The sequence below is a fragment of the Argiope bruennichi genome, chromosome 2, assembly GCF_947563725.1.
Source record: "Argiope bruennichi chromosome 2, qqArgBrue1.1, whole genome shotgun sequence".
Classification (NCBI taxonomy): domain Eukaryota; kingdom Metazoa; phylum Arthropoda; class Arachnida; order Araneae; family Araneidae; genus Argiope; species Argiope bruennichi.
The window spans coordinates 87943352-87965373 of record NC_079152.1 but is presented as its reverse complement, the minus strand read 5'-3'; the positions used below and the strand labels follow the sequence as shown (position 1 = coordinate 87965373).

Here is a 22022-nt window from a genome sequence, read left to right as displayed (position 1 = left end):
CTGCATGCCTAAAAAAGTTGGAGAAGAAGAAGTAGATTGAAGCATTCACAGAAAGAGAAGATCCTTAGTAAAAAGGCTGCTAATTACCATACCTTTTTTTAAAGTGGGATGCAAGAGACCAGATAAAGTGAGTGAAACCATCTCTTGCTACCAAAAAAAGGTTTAGTTGATGCCAAAAACACACTTTAAGATTAACCTTACAAAATTGAGAAAAAAAATCTAATGTTGAATATAATAAAAGTTTTATACAATTTTCAGGATGCATAACAAGAAATAGCATTTATTAGAATAAAGGAAAAAGGTTATCAAAATAAAAGTTCCTTTTTTTTTTTTTTATACTGAATGGCGATTTGCAAAATTCAGGTTTGAAGAATGCAGAGAAACAAGAAATAATGATAATTAAAAAAATGTTAACATTTCAAAAGTTAATAAAAACTATCAATACTTAAATATTTTTTTTAAAAAAAGAACCAACCTTTATGCAGTTAGATTTCAATGAATATGATTTGTCTCAAGAATGATAAAGTCTCAGAAGTTAAATTCTCTTCAAAAATTCACAGTTTAAGGGAGAAAAAAATAAAAAAATGAGATGATTAGGAGAATGTGCAAATATGTTACTTCATGATTAAATGCAAGTGTACAGGGAAGATTTCAAAATTTCTATTAATTTAGAACAGCCTAAGCAGTATGAACATTCTATAAAAAGCACATTCTTGCATGTTACAAATATAATAAGCTATTCTGAAAATTAAGTTTTAGAAGAATAATGTCTTTTCACACTCGCAACTTTCTAAAATTAATAAACTGCTATATCCACATCTGAATTTTCATATTTTTATACAATCTGTTACTGCTTAGGCTGATCTCTATTACTAACCTATACAATGAATATATTACTTTAGCAACATGACATTCTAACTAACATGGGATTTATAATTCATGTGCCATTTCCAACCCTGTACTTTAACAGATACCAAATCCCCCTTTATAAATCCCATTAATAATGAAATGTAATCTCTATCATATATAATATATGTATATTATGTATGTATGGTGAGTGTATATATATATATATATGTATATATATACTACATTTCCAAAAATTGACCTTTACAATGAAAGATGAAGCACCTAAAATCTTTCTCATACACTATGGCAGAGTAGTAATAATATCGGTTACAGCAAAAGAGAATAAACCTCTTAGAAATGATCAACAGCTATATACATGAACAGGAATTGGCAAGAATAATAAAAAAGACAGAATTCACCATCCTTCCTTTTTGTTTTTAACTGTCAGTTACCCATTTTCTTGTTTACTATAGAAAAACTCAGAAAAGGTGAAATGGTGATATTCCCCTTTATTTACTACAGGGGAGACTGCTTTGACGGCAGACCACCTCTGTGTAGGCACATATCTTTTACTAGCAGAGAGCTGTTGGACTGCCACCGAACATTCAATGAATGACTGTTGGCTACATACATGAGTGATTTTCAAGCCTTTTATACAGGGTGTTCCAAAAGTTAAATTGAAGCTTTACATGCTCACCTTTCGCACAATAATAAACAAGTTTTACACAGGAAATTATGTTCAAAAATGAAATCATGTGGCAATACAATAAATGATTGATACACAAAGCACGGAAGTTGGCATGACTTTAATAAAAGCACATTTATATGAAAGTAAATGAAATCATGTTATATGATAACCCAGAACATGCAGAATACTATCACCAAAAATAAGCATCACATATTCATATCACACCTGCCTAATTTGACTATGAACAATAACACTGACATAATGAAGCAACTCATACAGAGAAAATTTTGAAAATCTTCTATAATATAAACATGATTTTTTTTTCTTCATATACACAATTTAAAGTTTTTTTTTAATGACGTCCTGCTAAAACTACTATCAATTTCTTTTCTTTATATCTTTCTTAAATTTTATTTCTTATGTCTATTTTCTTTATACACTGCAGCAGCACCACATCATTTCATTTATATAACACAACTTCAAAGTAAAAGTTGCTTGTTATGGTTTGAGGTAACAGCAGGTAAAGTTTGTATATAACCTTTTAAGACATCCTGAAGATACTTTGTTTTTTCCTTAATGTTTCCGTGCATGGCAGCTCAACAAGTTTGAAGTTGTAGTATATCAGTGGATTTAATAAAAAGTGCTTTGTTTTCCATTACTTTTTTTCTGCTCTAAAAGTATCATTAAAAAAAATAAGGAAATTATAAAAAAGATTGAGATCAAACTCTGTTAAAAACAACTTACAGGAGCAGACTGACATATCTGACGAAATTCAACGGAAATGTTTGCTTTGCATCGATTTGCAAAAAGCACATTTTAAAAGATGAAGGTCAATGGCTTTGATTGTTGCAAAATTGACATTGTCATTATGTATGAAAAAGTAAACTATGGAGTAACTGACCAACAGCCACCACAAACAGTCTGCCCCTATCTAACACTAATGTATATATGAAATTTATGCAATTAAGAAAGGAGATGGCTATCAATCTTTTTGATTTTTTTCATCTTTAACAACTACTAAAAGTCACAGAGTTAAAGCTTTGTACTCTATGCACACTTCATAAAAGTTAGAAATCTTTATTATTTTTCCTCTTTCGTTTTTTGGACAATTGTCATTTGGTACAGCCTCTTTACAGGTGATGCAAATTGCGACTAAAAGAGATCCAGAGAGCTACACAAATACACAGAGATATTCCAAAAGCAGGAAAATACAGCAATCTCAAAATGTGAATTTCATCACCCGTTAAAAAGATAATTATTACAAATATAGATAATTTGTAGTGAGGAAAAATGTGATTGGATAGTTTACATAGAACTGTTTCTCTTTTCTGAGTGTAGATAGGAAGTAAAAATGACAGGGAGCAAAATTTCCACCCACATTAAACATGTAAATATATATATACACATATTCTAGATTTTTTTATTCATACACTGGCAGAAAAAAAAATGACATCAATTAACTTCCAAAAATTTAAAACATTGCTCTATTTCAATTAGTGAGAATTGAAAAATAGATATATGTATAGTTTTCTTTTTTTTTTTTTTAATTTCATTTTTTTTTCAAATATTTCCATTTTTTAATTCTCTAAAGCTTTTCTCCATTTCACATACACAATTCAATCATGCTGCTTGAGAAATATTTTAAAATATTTAACTAAGTTTTAATATTTTATAGTTAAACAAAAACTTAGCTTAAGATATATTTTACATAACATTTAATTATATATATATATATATATATATATATATATATATATATATATATATATATATATATATATATATATATATATATATATAAATTAAGCATATTAAACTGAATTCTTTTTTTCCAATCACACACACCACAAAACTGAAACAAAAATTTATAATAGTTATTAAATCCTTTTTTAAGAGACAGAGAACAAGGACATGCAATTTTTTTAACTTAAGAAAGAGATTGCCAATGCATAGTTTAGAATAAAGATGTGAGTGGAAATATTGCATCCCAGATTTGCATGCCCTAGAACAACTGCCAAAGTTTCCTATACAATTTTAATATAAAAGAGGGGTATTAATTAAATTTCAGAAGTGAGCATAATTTTAAAATAATAAATAATTATCTAAAATATTCCTCATAACAGCATGATTTTTTAAAAAGATTTGGATTAATTAATCTACAAAAAGAAAACTTCGAAGCTTTTTGAAAAATCTGAATGTATATTAAAAAGATCCATGGCAAATAACTACTTATATATTATATAATTATTATTTTTAAATTGCCATGAAAAACATTTTTAATTAATATAATAATTAAACTCTGAACTTTTAGGTCTAGCAAAATATAAACTGTTAATAATTAACAACTATTTACAGGTGATAATTGCATTTTTGTGGCTTGGTATCATAAAATGACATATTAATAAAAAAAAAGCCAACGGGAATAAAAACATAAACAACAAATAACTTGAAAATTTAATGAACACAATGTATAAATAACAAAATCTAAATTTTATATGAATCATGCAACAATTTTATTTAAAAATAAAATTTAAAAAATAAAAATACAATTACCAATGACATATATCATTTTTACAATCAAATACATATAATAGTTATATTTAAAATAACCACGAGATTCTTCAAAGTTTATAACTCACCATGTATACATCCATTCGAAGTATGTATGCAGGAATAAAAATTATGAGAAGTATAATACTCTGATTACATACATATCACAGCCAGAAAGAAAAACTCTAAGACTTATGCATATTGTACGATCCAAATATGCTTAATACACATGGCAGAATGTATAAGATCAATATAAATATTATATTTAATTCTAAAAATAGAAAAAGAGATGGATTAAATTAATGTTCATTAACACCATTGCTAATATATAATTTTTTTCAAACCTGGTAGTCTTTAATAACTTGGATAAAAATCACCAATATTTACATAGAATTAACAGAGATAAGCTAATACTGCAATACATCCATCAGCACCGGTCACATTCCTAAGACACAAATTTAACACATTCATAAAAAAAATTACAAGAGATTATCACAACAATTTTTTTAATCACTCAACAAAACAAATAAAGCATTGATATTTGGATGCAATTCAAGCAAAAGTGAAAAAATTCACGGATGATGATTTCACAGTTTCATTTCAACAACTTTTGGCCAATTACACATTTCTGCAAGTGATAATTCACTGCAAGGATTGATGGCAGTGTTAGAATACATTCTGGAATGCAAGAGGCAAAATTCATTTCTCTCTTTACATACCATAAGTATTCTAAAGGAAACTATATCCAAAAGCTTTCAGGTATTATCCTTATCACACTTGGGGTTTCTGTAAAATATAAAAAAGATAGTTTTTGCTTTAAAAAAAATCATGGTAAAACAAGTTAATTTTGCATTGAAAAAGTAATACACATCCAGCTACATTTAAAAAAATTTCCATGATAAACTTAAAATAGATTACATGATTTTTATATTCTTTTTTTTTTTTTTTTACAATTCTAAACTGTGTCAGTTAACAATTATTCATTGTGATTTAATTCAAAGATGTAATGGAAATTACCATTTATAATTAATCCATTTATAACTGATTTAATTATATATTTCAGAATATATTAGGTATAAATAATAACAGTTTAAAAATTAAAGTTTTTTTAAAAACTTTCTTTTATTATATTTGCCAACCAATACTGCAATCACGTAACTAAAATATGAAAAATTCTATCAGGATTTTTATTAATATACCAGATGGCTAAAAAATGGGGGAATTCAATAACACACACACGCACATACAAATGAAAAAAGCTAAACAAGTTAAAAGTCACTCCCTATATATATGAAAATGAATTAAAATCGATTCCATTTTTATAAAATGCATATTACACACTTAAAATTCTGCAGTTAAATGTTTAGTATAATTCTTTTCAGGCTTTATCCAACTCAAATGTATAGAAATTTCCACATTTTATTACATCTTAAAATTCTAAACTAAAACCACCAATTATAATCATTTATGCATTTCTCAATCATACATAGCAACATGATTTAATGTTTTGTTGATATTGATTTTATCACTCTAAACTGGTTTCTATAATCATAATTACAAATTCAACAAAGATGTCTCACATTAAATAATAAATATTTTTGTGGATATTAGAGAAACATATGCACATACATATACCATGGTTGTAAATATTAAATGATTTTTTTTTACAAAGGTTTATAAATTTAATACGAGGCTGATAATGTTGCCTTACTACAAAGTGGCATAATCAGTCACATAATCAGATTCCTTTTAAGTGGCAGATACTTGAAAATGAAATAGTGCCCTTTAATAGTAATGTAATCTTTATCTCACGAAAAACAAATCCTTTATATTGCTATATATTTTTTTAAATTGTAGCAATTAATAACATATTGGAACCTCCTAATAAACTCATCAAAAGTGTTTTAAAGTAAATACTCATATAGCAAAACAAAAAAGTTCATCAAAAACATTCCAAACACACACATAAATGTCTTATAACTACTAGAATGCATTCATATTTAAAAGAGGGACTCACTTTCCATCAGAAAGGAGCCTTTTGTCAGAAGGCTGTTCCTGGTATTTTAGGCGCAGAGGCTGATGACTCTGAGTTTCCCCCAGTTGCTTCTCTTTTTCGGCAGCTAATGCACGTTCTCTCTGCAATCTGACAGAAATACAAACAATCAACATTTGATAAGAGGAAGGGTAAAAGAATTTTAAAATATATGGATCTATAACAAAACAATCACAATCAAACGAATGTCAATTTCCATAATTTTTTTTCTTCACTACTAGCATATATTCTGTACAAGTAAATAATAGAATTTCACTCCCCCACTGAAATATATATATAATATAAGATTATTATAAAACATTTATCACTACTAAAACAAAAAGAAAATTCATTATAGAAGAATAAAGACACATAATTAAAACTTATTAAACATGTTCAAGTATATATATTAATAAACAAAATTTTTGTCATTATATATGGTCTATATACTTGTAAGTTTTAATCTTTATATTATTTACACTACTCAATTTTATATTAAATACAGCAGAATATTAAAATGTAAAAAGTATAAAACTTATTATTGTATTTAAGTAATTCTAGTTCAGACAAAATATATTAAAAAGTGATTAGAAAAAAAGTTTAGGAATTGGGAAACATTCCTACATTTTAAAAACCAAAAATAAATATACTTCTAGTTATATTTAAAAAAAAATGTTATATGAACTTCTTAATCAACGTACAAACATAAATATAATTCATTATAAACATTAGATATTTACTTAAATTAAACTTAATAAATTATTCTTGTATAGCTTTGAATAACTTGATTAATGGGAATAAAATAAAAGTGAGAAATATACTAAGCAAAGATGAATGCATTCATACTATATAAAATTAAATTTCAATCAATACAATTTATTTTCATTATAACAGCATTAAAAAGGCACAAAGAAAATGTTCTGAAACATGTGTTTCCAAGGTGATTTTTATCAAATTAAACGATTGTAATAATAATAATAATATAAATAAATAAAAGATAGAAAGAAAATTTTTTCATACACTCCTGGTGAGCGTCGGTCAGTGTGACTTCATATAGAAATAAAAATGTGATGCAAATAACTTTTACAATTCAATCATTGAAGGCATTTATAATAAAATATTGATATCAATCAACTTATTTTGAGGTTTCATCAGTTTCTAACAGAATTTGTTAGGGCCTAACTCTATGAATTCAAAATACATTTTGATAGGAAATTTTTTTTTCATACATTTTTATCAATGAAGATATAATACTACATTCACATCTTATTCCAAACATTTGCTCGGAAAGTTTGAACTGAACATGCTAGGATTTCTAAAAATAATTCCTTTAAAAAAAAGTTAACAGCATTAGATGTATAATATATTGAGTGTCTGCAAGAATAAATTTGGTTCTTATACATAAGTATGCAGTTTTGAACTAACTATGTTACCTCCAGTTACATCATACAGATGATATTTCACTTAAGAACAATTAAACATTTAGTATTAATTCACAAAACAGCAGAATGCTGAAAAAACTCACCGCCTTTCCTTGAAAATAATCCCACACGCTGCTTTGTAAGGAAAGTATAGAAGGAAGGTTAACTTAATATTTCATACAACACACACAAAGGAAATAATTTCAATGGTTAATTTTAATTAATAAGCATGTATCATTGAAATATTCTAAGGTTAAATAATTAGGATATAAAATCTAGTGAATATTTACTTGTTTTTAGATTGCCTGAGAAACTGCTGTATTTTTCTAGCTGCCTGGTGCTGCCTCCTTTGGGAATATGTCCTCCTATACAAAATAATCAAATAAAACAATTAATTTGTCATATTAAAAAATTTAAATTTTTATTAGATATATAAAATGTGGTGTAAGTTTTTACACATTGTTAAGGCAATATTTGTAAAAAAGTTGAGGGGAGAATAAAAAAGTTGAATTTATGCATACACTTCTAGGATAAACTATTTTTAATATTTATAACTATGGCCTTTATTACCATAAAATATCCTTCAACCTGAAATCATAAATAATTTCCCACAATATTCACAATATAGTATACCAAAAACGGTTACTATATTGTGATGTTATTATGTTGGTTCTTTACTCAGTACGGCTGCCTCCTGGTAAGGAAGACATTTCTACAGAAATAATAATGGCTGCTGCATCCCTAACCCCTGGGCTTTGGCGTCAAAATCGAAGACCCAAGAAACAGTAAGAATCTTGAATTATCCTTTAAAACATGAGAATGAGGATTTTTCTAGAAACTTCTTTGTCTTGTCACAGAAATCATAAAAGGCCTAGAGACAAAGCTGAAAAATCAGTCAGTATTGATTCGGCAGTGGAATTCAGGCCAAGCAAGCAGTTAATGGAGACAAGCAGACATTTTGGAGAAATGAATTATCATATGAAGCCTCATTCCTGCAGAGTTCTCATTACACAATTTGTGCTGTTATGTAGCTGTTTAATAGCGATTTGCTGCTTTTGTGTTGCTGTTTACTTTAACTGATGTATGATTTTGGCTATTTCATTGTTTGTGAGTTCGTGTTTTTGTGCTGAATGAAGCATTGTTATTTATTATTAAATCTGGCATATCATTTCAATGCACATGCACTGCACCAGATCTTTAATATTTGAATACAAAATTGTCTATAAGAGCACAGTACCATTACAATATTTTTATATACTGAAACAGTCAAAATGCTACTCTATATTGTGAATATTAGATTGTACATTATTTTATTGATGATATAGTATAGTATTTTACACAATTATGAGAAAATGAATCCACAAAATTAAAATAGCAGAAAAATTCCAGAAACAGCAGAGAAATACAAGATTGAGATGAACATATCTGGTAAGTGTGAATTTTTATAGCATCAAAGAATGATTTCAAGCAAGAATTTATGACAACACTATCAATTTACTATACAATGAATTAATTCCTATTATTTGAATTTCTCTAAGTGTTTTTCAGGAAGTTGGGCTTTTAAAAAATGTTTTGAATTAATCTTTAAAAAAACAGAATGCTAAAAAAGGGCAAGAAGCAAGTAATGTTACTACATAAAAGTACATAGTAAGAAATTACAGCAGATTTTTTTCATAGTAGATTCTTGTTTTTGTTGTTACTTATGGCACTTGCCATGGATAAACCGGCAATCTATATCGACATCAGCCAATATAAAAGATTCTTCACTTACCATGTTCCATCGAATCCAAATATTATATAACTTCAGAACAAAGAGTGGTGTGTGTAGAACAAAGAGTGATGTATAGACACATTTTATCAAGACAAACACTAAATGATTTCGACAATTGCAATTACTTGAAGTTAGACGCTATAAAATGATTTTTAGCTCCTAAATTCGGTCATTTTTAACCTCAACAATTTATATTGCCAGTGCAGTAAAAAAAAAAAAAAAAAAAAAAAAAACTTTTATTTTTATTTTATTTCCATATTTTGAAATAGTGTAAATGCATCTGGACTAATATTTTATAACTTGAATAAAAGTAATTAAATAAAAATACAGCAGGAGAAAGATTTGTATGCAAATACATGTAAAAATGATCAGTTAAAAAAAATCCAGAAGCAGAAGTGTTTTAGTTTTTTTGAGTTATTTTACAACAATCTTAATCTTGGAAAATACAGTTGGAAGAATTTAATTAAATTTTGCTATTCAAAGAAAATAATCACGGTGCAATAGTTTTTTTTTTTTTAATTAGATACCAATTTACTAATTGAAGGTCAGTTACTTTACCAAAACATAAAATAGGCTACTGCTCACATTTTGTTTTATCTTTTACAATAATCATTATATGCAGAATAAGTTTCTGCATATTTTATACAATAAACATAAATTCTGATATTTAAATGCATTTATTAACTGCATCTCGTTGTTCAAAGCCTTAGTTAATTTGGCAATCCAATGGTTTGGCACTTACTGTATTAAAAAAAGGTATTATAGCTATAATCCAGTATGGGTAGTTGGATTAATCGTATAACAACAATTAATCGCGGCAAATGTCATGTTAATCAGTTGAATATATTCTATATCGTTAAGCCTCAGATTCATCAATAGAATGCAATTAAAACATGTACTGGTGTCTTTTAAAAAACACTTATAATACGTTATAAGTGTTTAATAGTAGTTGAACTGCTCAAAAGTGCACATATCGGACCTTAATGCCAATGTCAATTAAGAAAAGCTGACAATCTTCATGAATATAATTGGAAAATCAAAGATAAATTATTAATTTGTATCCTAAGTCATTATTTTATGCATTTAATTGAAAGAAAAATTATTATAAACAATAATTGTTTTGTTTTTTTCAAATATGTTTAAATTCAGATTTTTAAAAAAAAACCTTTAGTTCTTGCTGATGCAATTCTTTGGAATTTCTTAAAAACTTTGAAACTTTTTTATACTATAAACTTTGCAACCAACCTGTTTGTATATTATTTTTATAATATTTATCATTAATATTATTTATTTGGCAATAAATACTGAAGAATGCAATGGCAATAAAATCATTATCTATGGCTATTTCAATAATTTATATTTAATTTTTTTGTCTAAAGATCCAAAGGAATTTGAAATCAAGAGCGTAAATGACAACATCCACATTTGCCTTCTAGCTCGCCAAAAGGAATAAATCAGATAATAATTGTCATCTCTTAACAAATCATGTTTATCAAATTATCATCCACTATATATCAGAAATACCAATTTACTTTAGAGTTGAAGATGTAGGAGTCCCTTCCCTGCTGGAACTAAGCCTTCGCTCAGACTCTGCCAAAGTCCAATAGAGAGATTGTAAGCTTGCAGCTGAAGGTCCGGCTACTGAACTTGGAGAGCTACCAAGTGCTGGAGAAATACAGTCAGCATCACTTTCTTTCCACTTTTTAAAACGCTTATGTTCGCAATAATTGCGAAATTGGCTCTGGATCAACTGTGCAGCTTTTGTCATTTGCTTGTAATACATATACTGAAATAAAGAAATGAAAAATGAACAAAAATTGAACTCATAAACGTAATTTTAAAAAAAAATTTCGAAAATAATCGTTTTTTTATATGAATAAAGTATGATAAGGAAAATAATCGTTTATGGTATATGAATAAATTATGAAAAGGAAAATAATCGTTTATGGTATATGAATAAATTATGATAGGGAAAATAATTGTTTATGGTATATGAATAAAGCTCAGAAATTCCACAATAAATGAAATTCAAAATAGCTCACATACACTGATTTATTGTAGACATAAAATTAATTCTCCATGCATATAATATTTCAAATGCAATTTTTGAATCTTGATTACAATGATTCACACCCAACACAACCTTTTTGTTATAGTTTATTTCTTTCATTTTTGAATTTCATAATGATGCAATGTTTCAGTTTTGAATTTTTTTAACTTAATATATAAAGTCCAAATTTATTCTCAAAAATTATATAAAATGCAATGGTTTCTATTCCATACTTGTAATCTTCATGCAGTGTATTGTTTCTCTTTTCATCTAATCTAATAATCCATTATCATTATATTCATATATAATGCAATTTTTCTCTTTTTTTATGTTTATATTAATTAATTTAAATATTTTCATGATCTTTACGGTTAAAAAAATTAATTATTTACTGCCACAATCTTTTCTTATTAATACTTTCTTTATACTTCAGTATTCATAAACAAAGTTTGAAATTCTTATACCATAACAAAGCTTGCAACTATCACACATAAAATCAGCAATTGAGTCTATGTGATATATGAATGTCATATGCAAGAAAGTAATGTTTAACATCAGCTTTTTAATGGAGGGTTAACATGTACTTAAATATGCTTATTTAAAAAAAAAAATATTTGATGTCAGAAGTAATTAAATCTATATAAAGTGAAAAGTCATTATAAATCTATACAATAAAAAATTTAATTAACTAAACACGATTTTTTGAAGCTCCATTCAGAAATATAAAGAAGTTTTTAAAAAATGTTTTCAAACATTTAATTCAGAGGTAATTTTTTATTAATTAAAAAAATAATGCCCCCATATATAGATAAAAAAAAAACTAAGTAAATAGATTTCTTTATGTTCTTATGATTTTAAGATCTAAATAATAAGTTAAGTTTATTATGATTATTTAAAAATAATCAATAAATTTTTTAAAAAATTAGAGGAAGTTAATATTTTTAGCATGCTGAAATTAGCATTCTTATTTTAAATTCAAAAATTACAATAAGAATATTTTATGTATTATAGTATTTTTAATATGGACACATTAATACTGCTAATATTATGTTACAATATTTCTATAAGGCTTTTGATTAAAATTTTTATATCAGTTAATTGACTTGAAACTATAGAAGAAATTCTACCTCAAATTAAAAATAAAATACTTCTCTTCAGAAGGATTTCAATTTCATATAAAAACTTAATGTCAATATTGATCAAGTTATGAGTACTTAAATAAGTGTTTATTAAAAGTAGTATAAAAAGAATTTTAAAAATGAATTTAAATTTCCACTGATTCTTAAAAGGGAGTAGTCAAGCTTTGAGTAAATTTTTTTGGTGAAAAAACTTCAAAATAATTTTTAATACCAATAAGGTAGGAGAAATTTTAATTATATATCTTTCCCATAAATTGGTTATTTTAAAATCAATTTGTTAAGCTAGCCTTGAGTGCTAAAGTGCTGTTTTTGATTAGTTACTGATAATAGAGATTATTTTTGCATATGTCACGATAATAGTTTGTATTGTCTGCATACAAATGCAATATAGACTTTAATAAAAAAAATGTCATGTTTGTAATACATAAATTATTTAGGTTTTCCAGTTTTATTTAAATAGATGGCAAATAACATAACATTTTACTAAAGTCCCCCCAACTAGGTAAAAACAACACAAATTGTGGAGTCAAAAATAGGATGTCAAAAAATTAAGTACAGGACCTTTACAATGAACATGCTACAGACCATGTATTTGAGTATGGTAACAACTTTTCTTTAGGAAACAGCAAGTATATTTGAAGGGGTGCAAATGCTGTTTTTTTGAGTATGGTAACAACTTTTCTTTAGGAAACAGCGGGTGTATTTAAAGAGGTGAAAATTTTGCTTTTTAAATATGAAATGTGTCAGTCTACCTGTTTGTATCGCCTGTAATATGTCTGAATGAGAGTTGCAGCAGCTTTTTCTTTCTCCTGCTCCTCTTGACGTTTCCGACCTTTGTATGATCTGTATGCTTTTTGAATAATTTTTGCAGCTTCATACAGTTCCCGTTGCTCTCGGTCTGAAAATTATGTCATCAGTTTTAAGTATTTTATTTCACATTAATTGGAAATATATATATATTGTCATCTCAATCTTTGAAGAAGAAAAAAATACCTGATAAAGTAAGTTTTGAGAAGTCCTTCTCCATTATTTTACCAGATGCTTGAAAAAATTCACAAAAATCAGCAGTAGTGGGTGGTGGAGAAGGTGAATCCAGAGTAAAGCTTCCAGGACTTTGTAGACAAGATGAAGATGCAGGGCTTAGTGATGACACAGGAGTATTAGTCTCACAATACCTAAAGTAATTAAGGTTTTGTGAAATATCATCCTATTCAAAGGATTAGAGAACTTCTTGCCACAAATCCAAAAATAAAAAAAAATATGAATACAGTAGATTCTGTTATAATCTTTAATATTCATATATAATGTGCAATAATTTTTAATATGTTATCAATACAATTAAAAAAAGCTTTAAAAGTTTGCTATGACAAAATATGAAGAATGTTGGAAGAAAATTCAATGCTCTATTTAATTTCACTGTTTTAAATTCTAAAACTTCTTTTAGAAATTGGAAATTACCCATGTTTGAATCAAACTTGAAGAACAAATGCTTAATAAAGAGTATACTTGGAAAATTAAACATAATTTCTTTTTAAATAAGACAATTTAAATATTCAAACGAAACAATTCCTTTAATTTTATCAAAATACTTTGACACTTTATTTTAATCATTTGAATATTATTTTAATGAATGTTGGAACTACAGTTTATGTAATTTTTCACAATGAAATCAAATGGCATCAAAACAATTATCTTATTTTTGCTCCTTTTCTTAAATCTTCCAGAACTAGTTTGTAGTCAATGTTTAGTTTTTCAATGATACAGCAACTTAAATTCCATTTTTAGTCTGTTTTTCCAAGAAAAGAAGCCCACTGACATCAAAATTTCAACACAAGTTTTAAGTATCGATAAAACAACATTACCTCAATTAACATCACAAAACCTTTTTAGTAGATTTGCTGAATTTTTCTCTGAAGCCTGATAAAATTTAAAAATATATTTAGATTTTTCCTGAATTTAAATATACAATAACTTCGATTAAATAATGATAATTAAAGATTTTTGCATCAAAAATTTCTATGAAATCATTGGTTAATTGCATTTGCTTTTATTTGTTATATCAGCTGTTAGTGCTACAAGAGAACTTTTGCCCTAATTTAATATTAGCCAAACAGAAATCAAATTATTTTGAAAGAAATTGATATTACGCAAAATGTAATCAAACTTCTATTCAGATTCAGTATTACCATATACAAATGCATATTGTTACAAAAAGTAATGTTGCTTTCCACCACGAATAGTTTCATCGTAAGAAAGACCGTTTTACGGTGAGCCATGTTGGGTGCTGATCAGGTGCCGCGTCAATGATCTCAGAGCTTGGCAACACACTTGGCGACAAAATAGATATTACTGCAAATTTTGAGAATTTTAGCAATTGAGCCAATAGGAAGCGAGATACACGATTGGTCAAAACCTTCTCTGCCGCCTCCCGGGAACTATAAAAGGCTGGCAGTCTCAAGCCGAAATCAATCCATGCCAAGTTTGGGGACATGCAGCCAAAACAAACCTAAAAATAGTTGAAAGACTGCAGAATAGAATTGTCAGACAGATATGTGGCGCTACCTGGGCTATGCCCAGTTCGGAAATTTACAAAGCCCTCATGTACCCCACTTTCAAGCAAACCATACGGAAAATTGCAACCAATTTCTTCAAAAAACTTGATGATCACGAAAATGAGGCAATCCAGGCTATAGAAAAATACACCCCCCAACCACATATTAATAGACCTAGAAATGTACTGCTGATCTAAAATCTCTTCATATCTACTTTCCCTTCTGACATGTAATACCAAACTGTTTTCCAACCTAAGTAAGCGCATGCTGATTGGCTCTGAACAAATAATAGTATATCTTACAGTGTAAACAAATCCCTCTGCCGTCTACACACTCCGATCCGCACTGCAACCCAACGCACCCTCCCCACTGCTGCTGACTTCCTATTGGACGGCGTTCCACCCTCCTCTCCCTCTCCATCAGGGGACTACTCTGCTTCGCAGAGTAGCGCCAGTTCCACTGCTACCATCACACGCTAAGGAACATTGAAAGACCACGGCAATCATGTGAAGCCAAGTCAACTTTCATCAACTTCCAGCCATCTACAGGAGATAGCTTCTGTTGGAAGCGGGCTCTCCTTTAACTTCAACCCCTCGTCAGCCGAAATCAATCGGGGATATGCTGCCAAGACTAATCTTAGACTTATTGAACGCCAGCAAAATAACTAAATTAGAAATTTCTGCAATATGAAATACTATATGCCCAATACAAATATGTACTTATGCCTAGACTATCCCCCTCTTAAAAAATTCATTAAAAATATAGCCACTAACTTCTTTAAAAACATGGATAAGAATGAAAATGAAGCAATAGCTAAAATCCCTAAATATAAACCATCTACAAACGCTAGAAGACCCCGTAATATACTACTTTAATTTATCTCAGCCCTGTAGTTTTTCTTCCTAACTTTTATTTTTTCAAACCCAAATTAAACAGTATCTCAATAGCCAATTCTAGCTCACAAACAGTAAAAACTTACTAAGCCCAACGGCAGCGTACCCGCCCCCCCACCCTCACCCTAATATCAGACATTCACAACGAGTCCTGACACTCGCCATCTCCAAATCTCGTCGAAGACGGCCACGGCAAAGTATAGACAGCAAAGCACTGTGAAGTCTCTCCTTACCGGGGATAAGCCCCTCCCGGGGCTAGGCGCCCCGTCAACCCAACCATCAATGCCGAAATCAATCGTGACGAGAGTCCTAGTCGTGCATCGAGTCGTCGAGAGGATAACGAAGCAACGACAGAAAAGTTGGATTAATCCGGCGAAGCGCCAGCGTTGTGTGGAGCCCAAGCTATTGGTGAAATGAGCTGTGAGCCGACTGTGTTTATTGTGGAAGCAGCATCGAGTCCTGAGAGTAGTCAGTCGTGTAGTAGTACGTCGGCAGCTGGAGATAGTGGAAAATTGCAGAAGTTTGGAGGGACCGTAGAGTGAAGCTACCTAGATTCCCTCCTTCTGCTAAATTCTGTGTGGCCGCTTCGTGTGCTGTGGTTATCATTACTGCCGATTACTACCTGTGGGCTGCTGTTTATTGCCTGTCTTTGTCTCGGCTGTATATATTTCTCGTCTGTGCATTCGTTGTCCTTTTGTTACTGTCCTCTATTAAAAGTCGTCTTTTGTTACTAAAGGAATGTTCGTTTCATCGACCAACCAATCAAAAAGAACCCCAAAGGAAGAGCAAATCCGTAACAATATTTTATAATCTCTGCTTACAGTTTGGATTATAATTTAAAATGAATTGTTCATTAAGAGAATTCGGTTTCATGAATGGTCTGCAGATGATATCACAAAAGCATCTGAGGTAATATGAAAAATATAATTAGCAACCAACTTAATTTTGAAATGTTTTAGTTGTAAAAGTGTCTAAAAGAAAGCAATCAAATAGATTAAGGCTCGAAGAACGTTTAAAATTTACTAACCTGTAAGAATGATCGAAATTGAACTCCTCATTCAAAAGAGGAGGAGGGGAATCGTCTACGGAACACATCTCCAGATCTGGAGGATTTTGTCCACTTGACAAGCTCCTATTTTCACTCTCAGTAAAATCCTCACTACTTCGAAAATGCACATATTCGGGATCTGTATTAGCTGATGCTTTAATTCGGTCTGGCATAGCAGCTATAATATGTTCAGCTAAGGTCAGAACCCTGTTGTCAGCATCGCTGTTTAGAGGCAAATTGAGATCACAGCTGCTGCAACTATCTCGTCGACTTGACATAGTGCTACCTTCTAAAGATAAAAATATCAATGTCAAAAACTGTCTTAACTCTTTTATAACATATTATCTAATAATAATCAAACAAATGTGGAAACTTTTCCAATAATTACCAGTAGCTGCTGTAGAAAACTGGCCTTCCAGTTCATCGTCAGATGCTGTAATATCTGACATTATATTTGATGTACAAGATTTATTTTTCTCATCTAAAAGAAAATGATAGAATTTCATATTTTAGCAACAAAAAAAATAAATAAAAACATTAATTAACTGAAATTTAAATGGTGTTTATACTATGTATTACATGCCAGTATACACAACTCAGAATTTTAACTATATGAATATCCTGTAAGAGAAAGATATTTATTATCGTATCTTCACAAACTTGGTGTCGATGGAAATGACGCGAGAAGACAGGTTTACTGAGATAAGCAAACTGATTAACCGAGTTAATTAACTACTATTTCGAAATTTTTTCATTATGGCTTTTTTTTCCATAATCAATTTGTCCCAATGAAATTAAACTCTCAGTAAAATTTTATGGAATTTCGATGAAAATTTCGAGAATTATAGGGTTTTGAAAAATGACGCTTCCAATGTTAAATGAATCTTATAAACTTTCGGCGATATATCAAAATTATTACATATTTATTAAATATGCAATAAAGCAATGAAATAAATGCATAAATAAGACAAATTTAATACATTTTATAAATTTTAAAAGATGAATGTGGAAAAAAAGTGAGTTATAACAAATCAAAATTTTTGTATGACAGCAAACATCCTACAATGCTGGAATACTAAAAATTGTGTTCATACCTAAAATGGTTTTCGAAATATTCACAAAAAATTGTAAAATTCCCACAGTCGATTTGCAACGCCCACTTTTTGAGGGGCCGTATATTAAATTTATTTGAATTTATAGATCTAATTTTTATAAAGCACAAGCTTTAATGGCCTCCTCTCTAAAATAATCTCTTCTTTGCAACTGCGTATACGATAAAACGTTATTTTTGAACCTCTAGTTTTCGAGATATTGTAGCAAGACAATGTGCTTGTCTCAATTCGTTTGTATTTCTTTGTCTTGGTTATAACAATTCCTGCATAATAGAAAGAATGCTCGTCTCTTTGTCATTCTTACAGTAGTAAACTTAATAAATTTTCTTAACAATTATTTCCGCCTGGAAATAAAAATTCAACTTTTTAAAAAACACAGATCATTTCATTAGCTTAAAATGTCTTCACGGTATTCGCATTTAACCAATCAGCGATTTATTTTCAGGGGAGAGAGGGGTGGGAACGGATTAAACAACGTATTTCATTCGTCATAAAAACTAAGATGTATGCTCATTTCTTATCAACTAAAAAGACTAAATGATGAAATGATTTTAAAAGTAATGGAAATTCTACAACATTTAAATAAAAAGAAAAAAATATTTATATTTTGAAAAAAGAAAATATACTCATATTAAGGATAAATCTGAATCGCGTTATTTACCCCTCCAAAATTCCAGGCATGAGAACGAGAAAAAAGGCTTATTTTTCTATCAACGAGCTAAGACTTACTTAAAATAGTCCCCGGTGGATTGTCTCTTTTTGGGTGGAGTTCTCAACAAACAAAATTAAACATATCTCCAGAACTGCTACGAATTTCAGAACAAAATTTAATACACAAACATAAAATGACCTGCTGAATCGAATTATTAAAAAAATCTCGAGATAGTAGTTAATTAATTATATTAATTAATTCGGTTAATCAGTTTATCTATCTCAATAAACTTGCCCCATTGGTGTTCATTTCCATAGATCCCAATTTTGTGAAAATGCAATAATTTTTTTTTTTTTTACACGACTGTACTTGACAGTGGAATAAATGAAACCGGAAAAAGAACTGAATAAATTATTGATACATATGGATTCAAATATCCGTGCAGAAGATTAAGTTAAAATTGATGAATTGTGGATTGAGAAAGAGGATTTGAATGTTACAAATTTCATTCTTCAAAATACAACCGGGCAATTAGCTTCCTCCGACGATGAAGAGAATAATACCCCTGTCAATTAAGATGTGCGCTTTTTTTTTTACTAAAGATTTTTTGGAAGCATTATGATACAACGAAGAATTGAAAATGGTTTTAAAGAAAACGATTTAAATACTCAAATTTAACGTATTTCCAAAGCAAAAATGAAATGCCTAACACTTTTAATTGATTACTTTAATTTTCTATGTAAGTAAAGTTGCCATTATTTTAAGGGAGACTCATTCAGTTCTCATTTAAAACAGAATTTAGTAAATTGCAATTGTACATATTCTGCAATAGCACAAGGATAATTATAGAAATGCAGTTAAAACTGCATAATGCTTTCATTAAATGACATGCTATAAGCAAATAATAATAATAATAATTCTTCCCAATACCGGATACCTCCCAATAACGGAAGAAATTTCCGCCCTGTGATTATTCGGAATTAAGACTTAATTTTTTATATGTTTTCAGCAATTTTTAAGGTGATATACCAATGACTATAATGTTAAAGAATTTCAATCTTGCATATTTCTTTTCAGCAGTTTCAAATTATAAAAGAGTTTTGCATTTATATGATGTTACTTCTAAAACCTACAATTTAATGGTAAGCTTTTCAGAACAAAAGAATTTCATAAAGATGTAGATATTCTTATAGAGATATTTTTTTAAATTGGTCTTTTAGTTCAATCAATTCTCAGCTCTGAAACTACAAAAAGACTATTTTGAAATATACTTTATATTTCAAATATTGTTCAATGACAAAGACGATCTCTATTCGCAACTTCCACATCAAACCATGGAAGGAGATTTTACCCTAATGATTGGTGGGGCAGGTGAAATTGCATGACAGATCTTTAATGAAATTCTGTTGCCAAATTTAAAACATGAAATATAAATTAGCTTCAAATCATAGATTCAACTATACATACTTACTGTTTTCTAAGAGAGTAGATGATGATGATGATAATTCTTTCTTTGCTTTGGACTGGTTGACATTTACATCTCTAGAATTACCTTGAAGAACATTTAAAAATGACAGAAAGCTGCTTTCATTTAAATGCAAACTATAAGACTGACTTTCTAGATTTGGATTATCTAAAACATCTGAGTTTGAAAATGAAACTGTAGATGATGATGTTCCTTGAGCAGCAACAGGCTGGGAATCCTTCGTACTTGAAGTACTTATCTTTAATGTCGAAGAACTAGTAGAATTCATTAACATTTGATCCAATGATGAGGATTTCAAAGAGATACCCAAATTGGAATCTTCTATTTTAAGACTAGAACTTAACTCAGATTCAGAGCTGAAATGGTAAAAAATTAATACATATTGCAAAAACAGTATAAATTAAAATCACCTAAAAACAGAAAATCATTATTAATTCATTACATGAATAACAAAATAAAAAATTTCAATATTAAAATCAATCTATTAATTTAAAATAGTGATTTGTATAACTACTACAAATTTATAGTATTCATAAAGACTAAAATTAATGGATAAAAGCAATTTATTTCATAAATGAGATTTATAATGTTATTAATGCATTTCTCATAAAATAAGAGATTTATTTTTCACACAAAAAAAAACAATAATAAAGTAGACCACAAAGAGATAACATCGAATTAGAGGAATTTTTAAACACTCACATATAATGGAGATTTTGACAAAGTGTTTTTTTCCCCTTCTTATTTGAAGTAATTCACAGATAACATCTGTGGTTTCTTTTGACCTCCCATAGAGTTACTATCCTACTCAACCTACTTTAGAAATCTATCTATTCATTGGTTATGGGATGAGTGAATAGGATAAGACAGTAAAAATACCTAACAGCAGATTTTTTTTATATTGCAAGACATGGGTGGGAGTGAAATTCTATTTGCTAAAATGGCATAAAATAGTATGACTCAAGCATACAGAAGAAATGCAACTATTATGGAAACTGCTTCACTTACAAGGAAAAGGTTAAAATGGCATTGCTTACTTTTTATTTCCACTGAGTTGCTGTGCTTGAGAACATTCTAGTTTCTCAAGCTGTTCGACTAACATATCATGTCCCCTTTCTGCTGCTACAGATAAAGGAGTTACACCTCGATTGTTGGATACTTTGATAGCAGCTCTGTTCCACTGGTACAGCAACAATGCAACATCAGTGAAACCCAATGCGCAAGCCCACATCTATTAAAGGGGGGAAACGATGAATTTAATATACAAATGTACAGTATTTTATTTTAAAGCACTAAATTATTTCTGAAATTACATTAAATTCAACTACACTAAATATTGGATACATATACTTAAGGTTCATTTAATAACCATTCAAAATCTCAGAAATAAAAAAATTAATTAAAAAAATTCAGAATTTCAATTATTTATAACAATGAGAGCAGAACTACATAAAATACGACTTTTATATACAAAAAGAAACAAGAAAATCCTTAACTATAATATGAAACAAAATTAAGACTAAATTACATTAACTGTGCTTTTTGATAATCAAATAAATTAAAATTAAGCCCACTTTCAGAACAAATTCCTACTTTTTAACTGTAGGAGAGAACTTATTAATTTTGTTTTCCTCATACAGTTCATTTATGGAATGAATTCTTTAGTTAATTTATAACACAACTTCTAGAGTCATCGATTATACAAAATAGCCATGGGTTATATCTTCTAAAAAGAATGTTTTTTTTTTTTTTTTTTTTTTTTTTTTTTACCAAGAAAAG

General features: G+C 28.8%; 1 protein-coding gene across 4 annotated transcripts in view; it reads right to left on the bottom strand.

Annotated features, from left to right (window-relative positions):
• Window positions 1–3359: 3359 nt before the first annotated feature.
• The window catches only part of LOC129960015 (calmodulin-binding transcription activator 1-like), a 149017-nt gene continuing 130354 nt past the window's right edge, over window positions 3360–22022 (bottom strand). For 3 of the 4 annotated variants that reach the window (XM_056073021.1, XM_056073027.1, XM_056073035.1), the window contains 10 exons: window positions 21281–21474; window positions 20229–20599; window positions 17382–17474; window positions 16973–17282; window positions 13494–13675; window positions 13253–13398; window positions 10844–11097; window positions 7831–7905; window positions 6105–6230; window positions 3360–4873 (listed from right to left, as the gene is read on the bottom strand). In XM_056073021.1, the coding sequence (XP_055928996.1) occupies window positions 4843–4873; window positions 6105–6230; window positions 7831–7905; window positions 10844–11097; window positions 13253–13398; window positions 13494–13675; window positions 16973–17282; window positions 17382–17474; window positions 20229–20599; window positions 21281–21474 (1782 nt within the window). In that variant the 3' untranslated portion in view covers window positions 3360–4842. Of the gene's footprint in view, window positions 4874–6104; window positions 6231–7644; window positions 7676–7830; window positions 7906–10843; window positions 11098–13252; window positions 13399–13493; window positions 13676–16972; window positions 17283–17381; window positions 17475–20228; window positions 20600–21280; window positions 21475–22022 lie in introns of all 4 variants that reach the window. The other variant, XM_056073044.1, reaches the window with a different exon arrangement.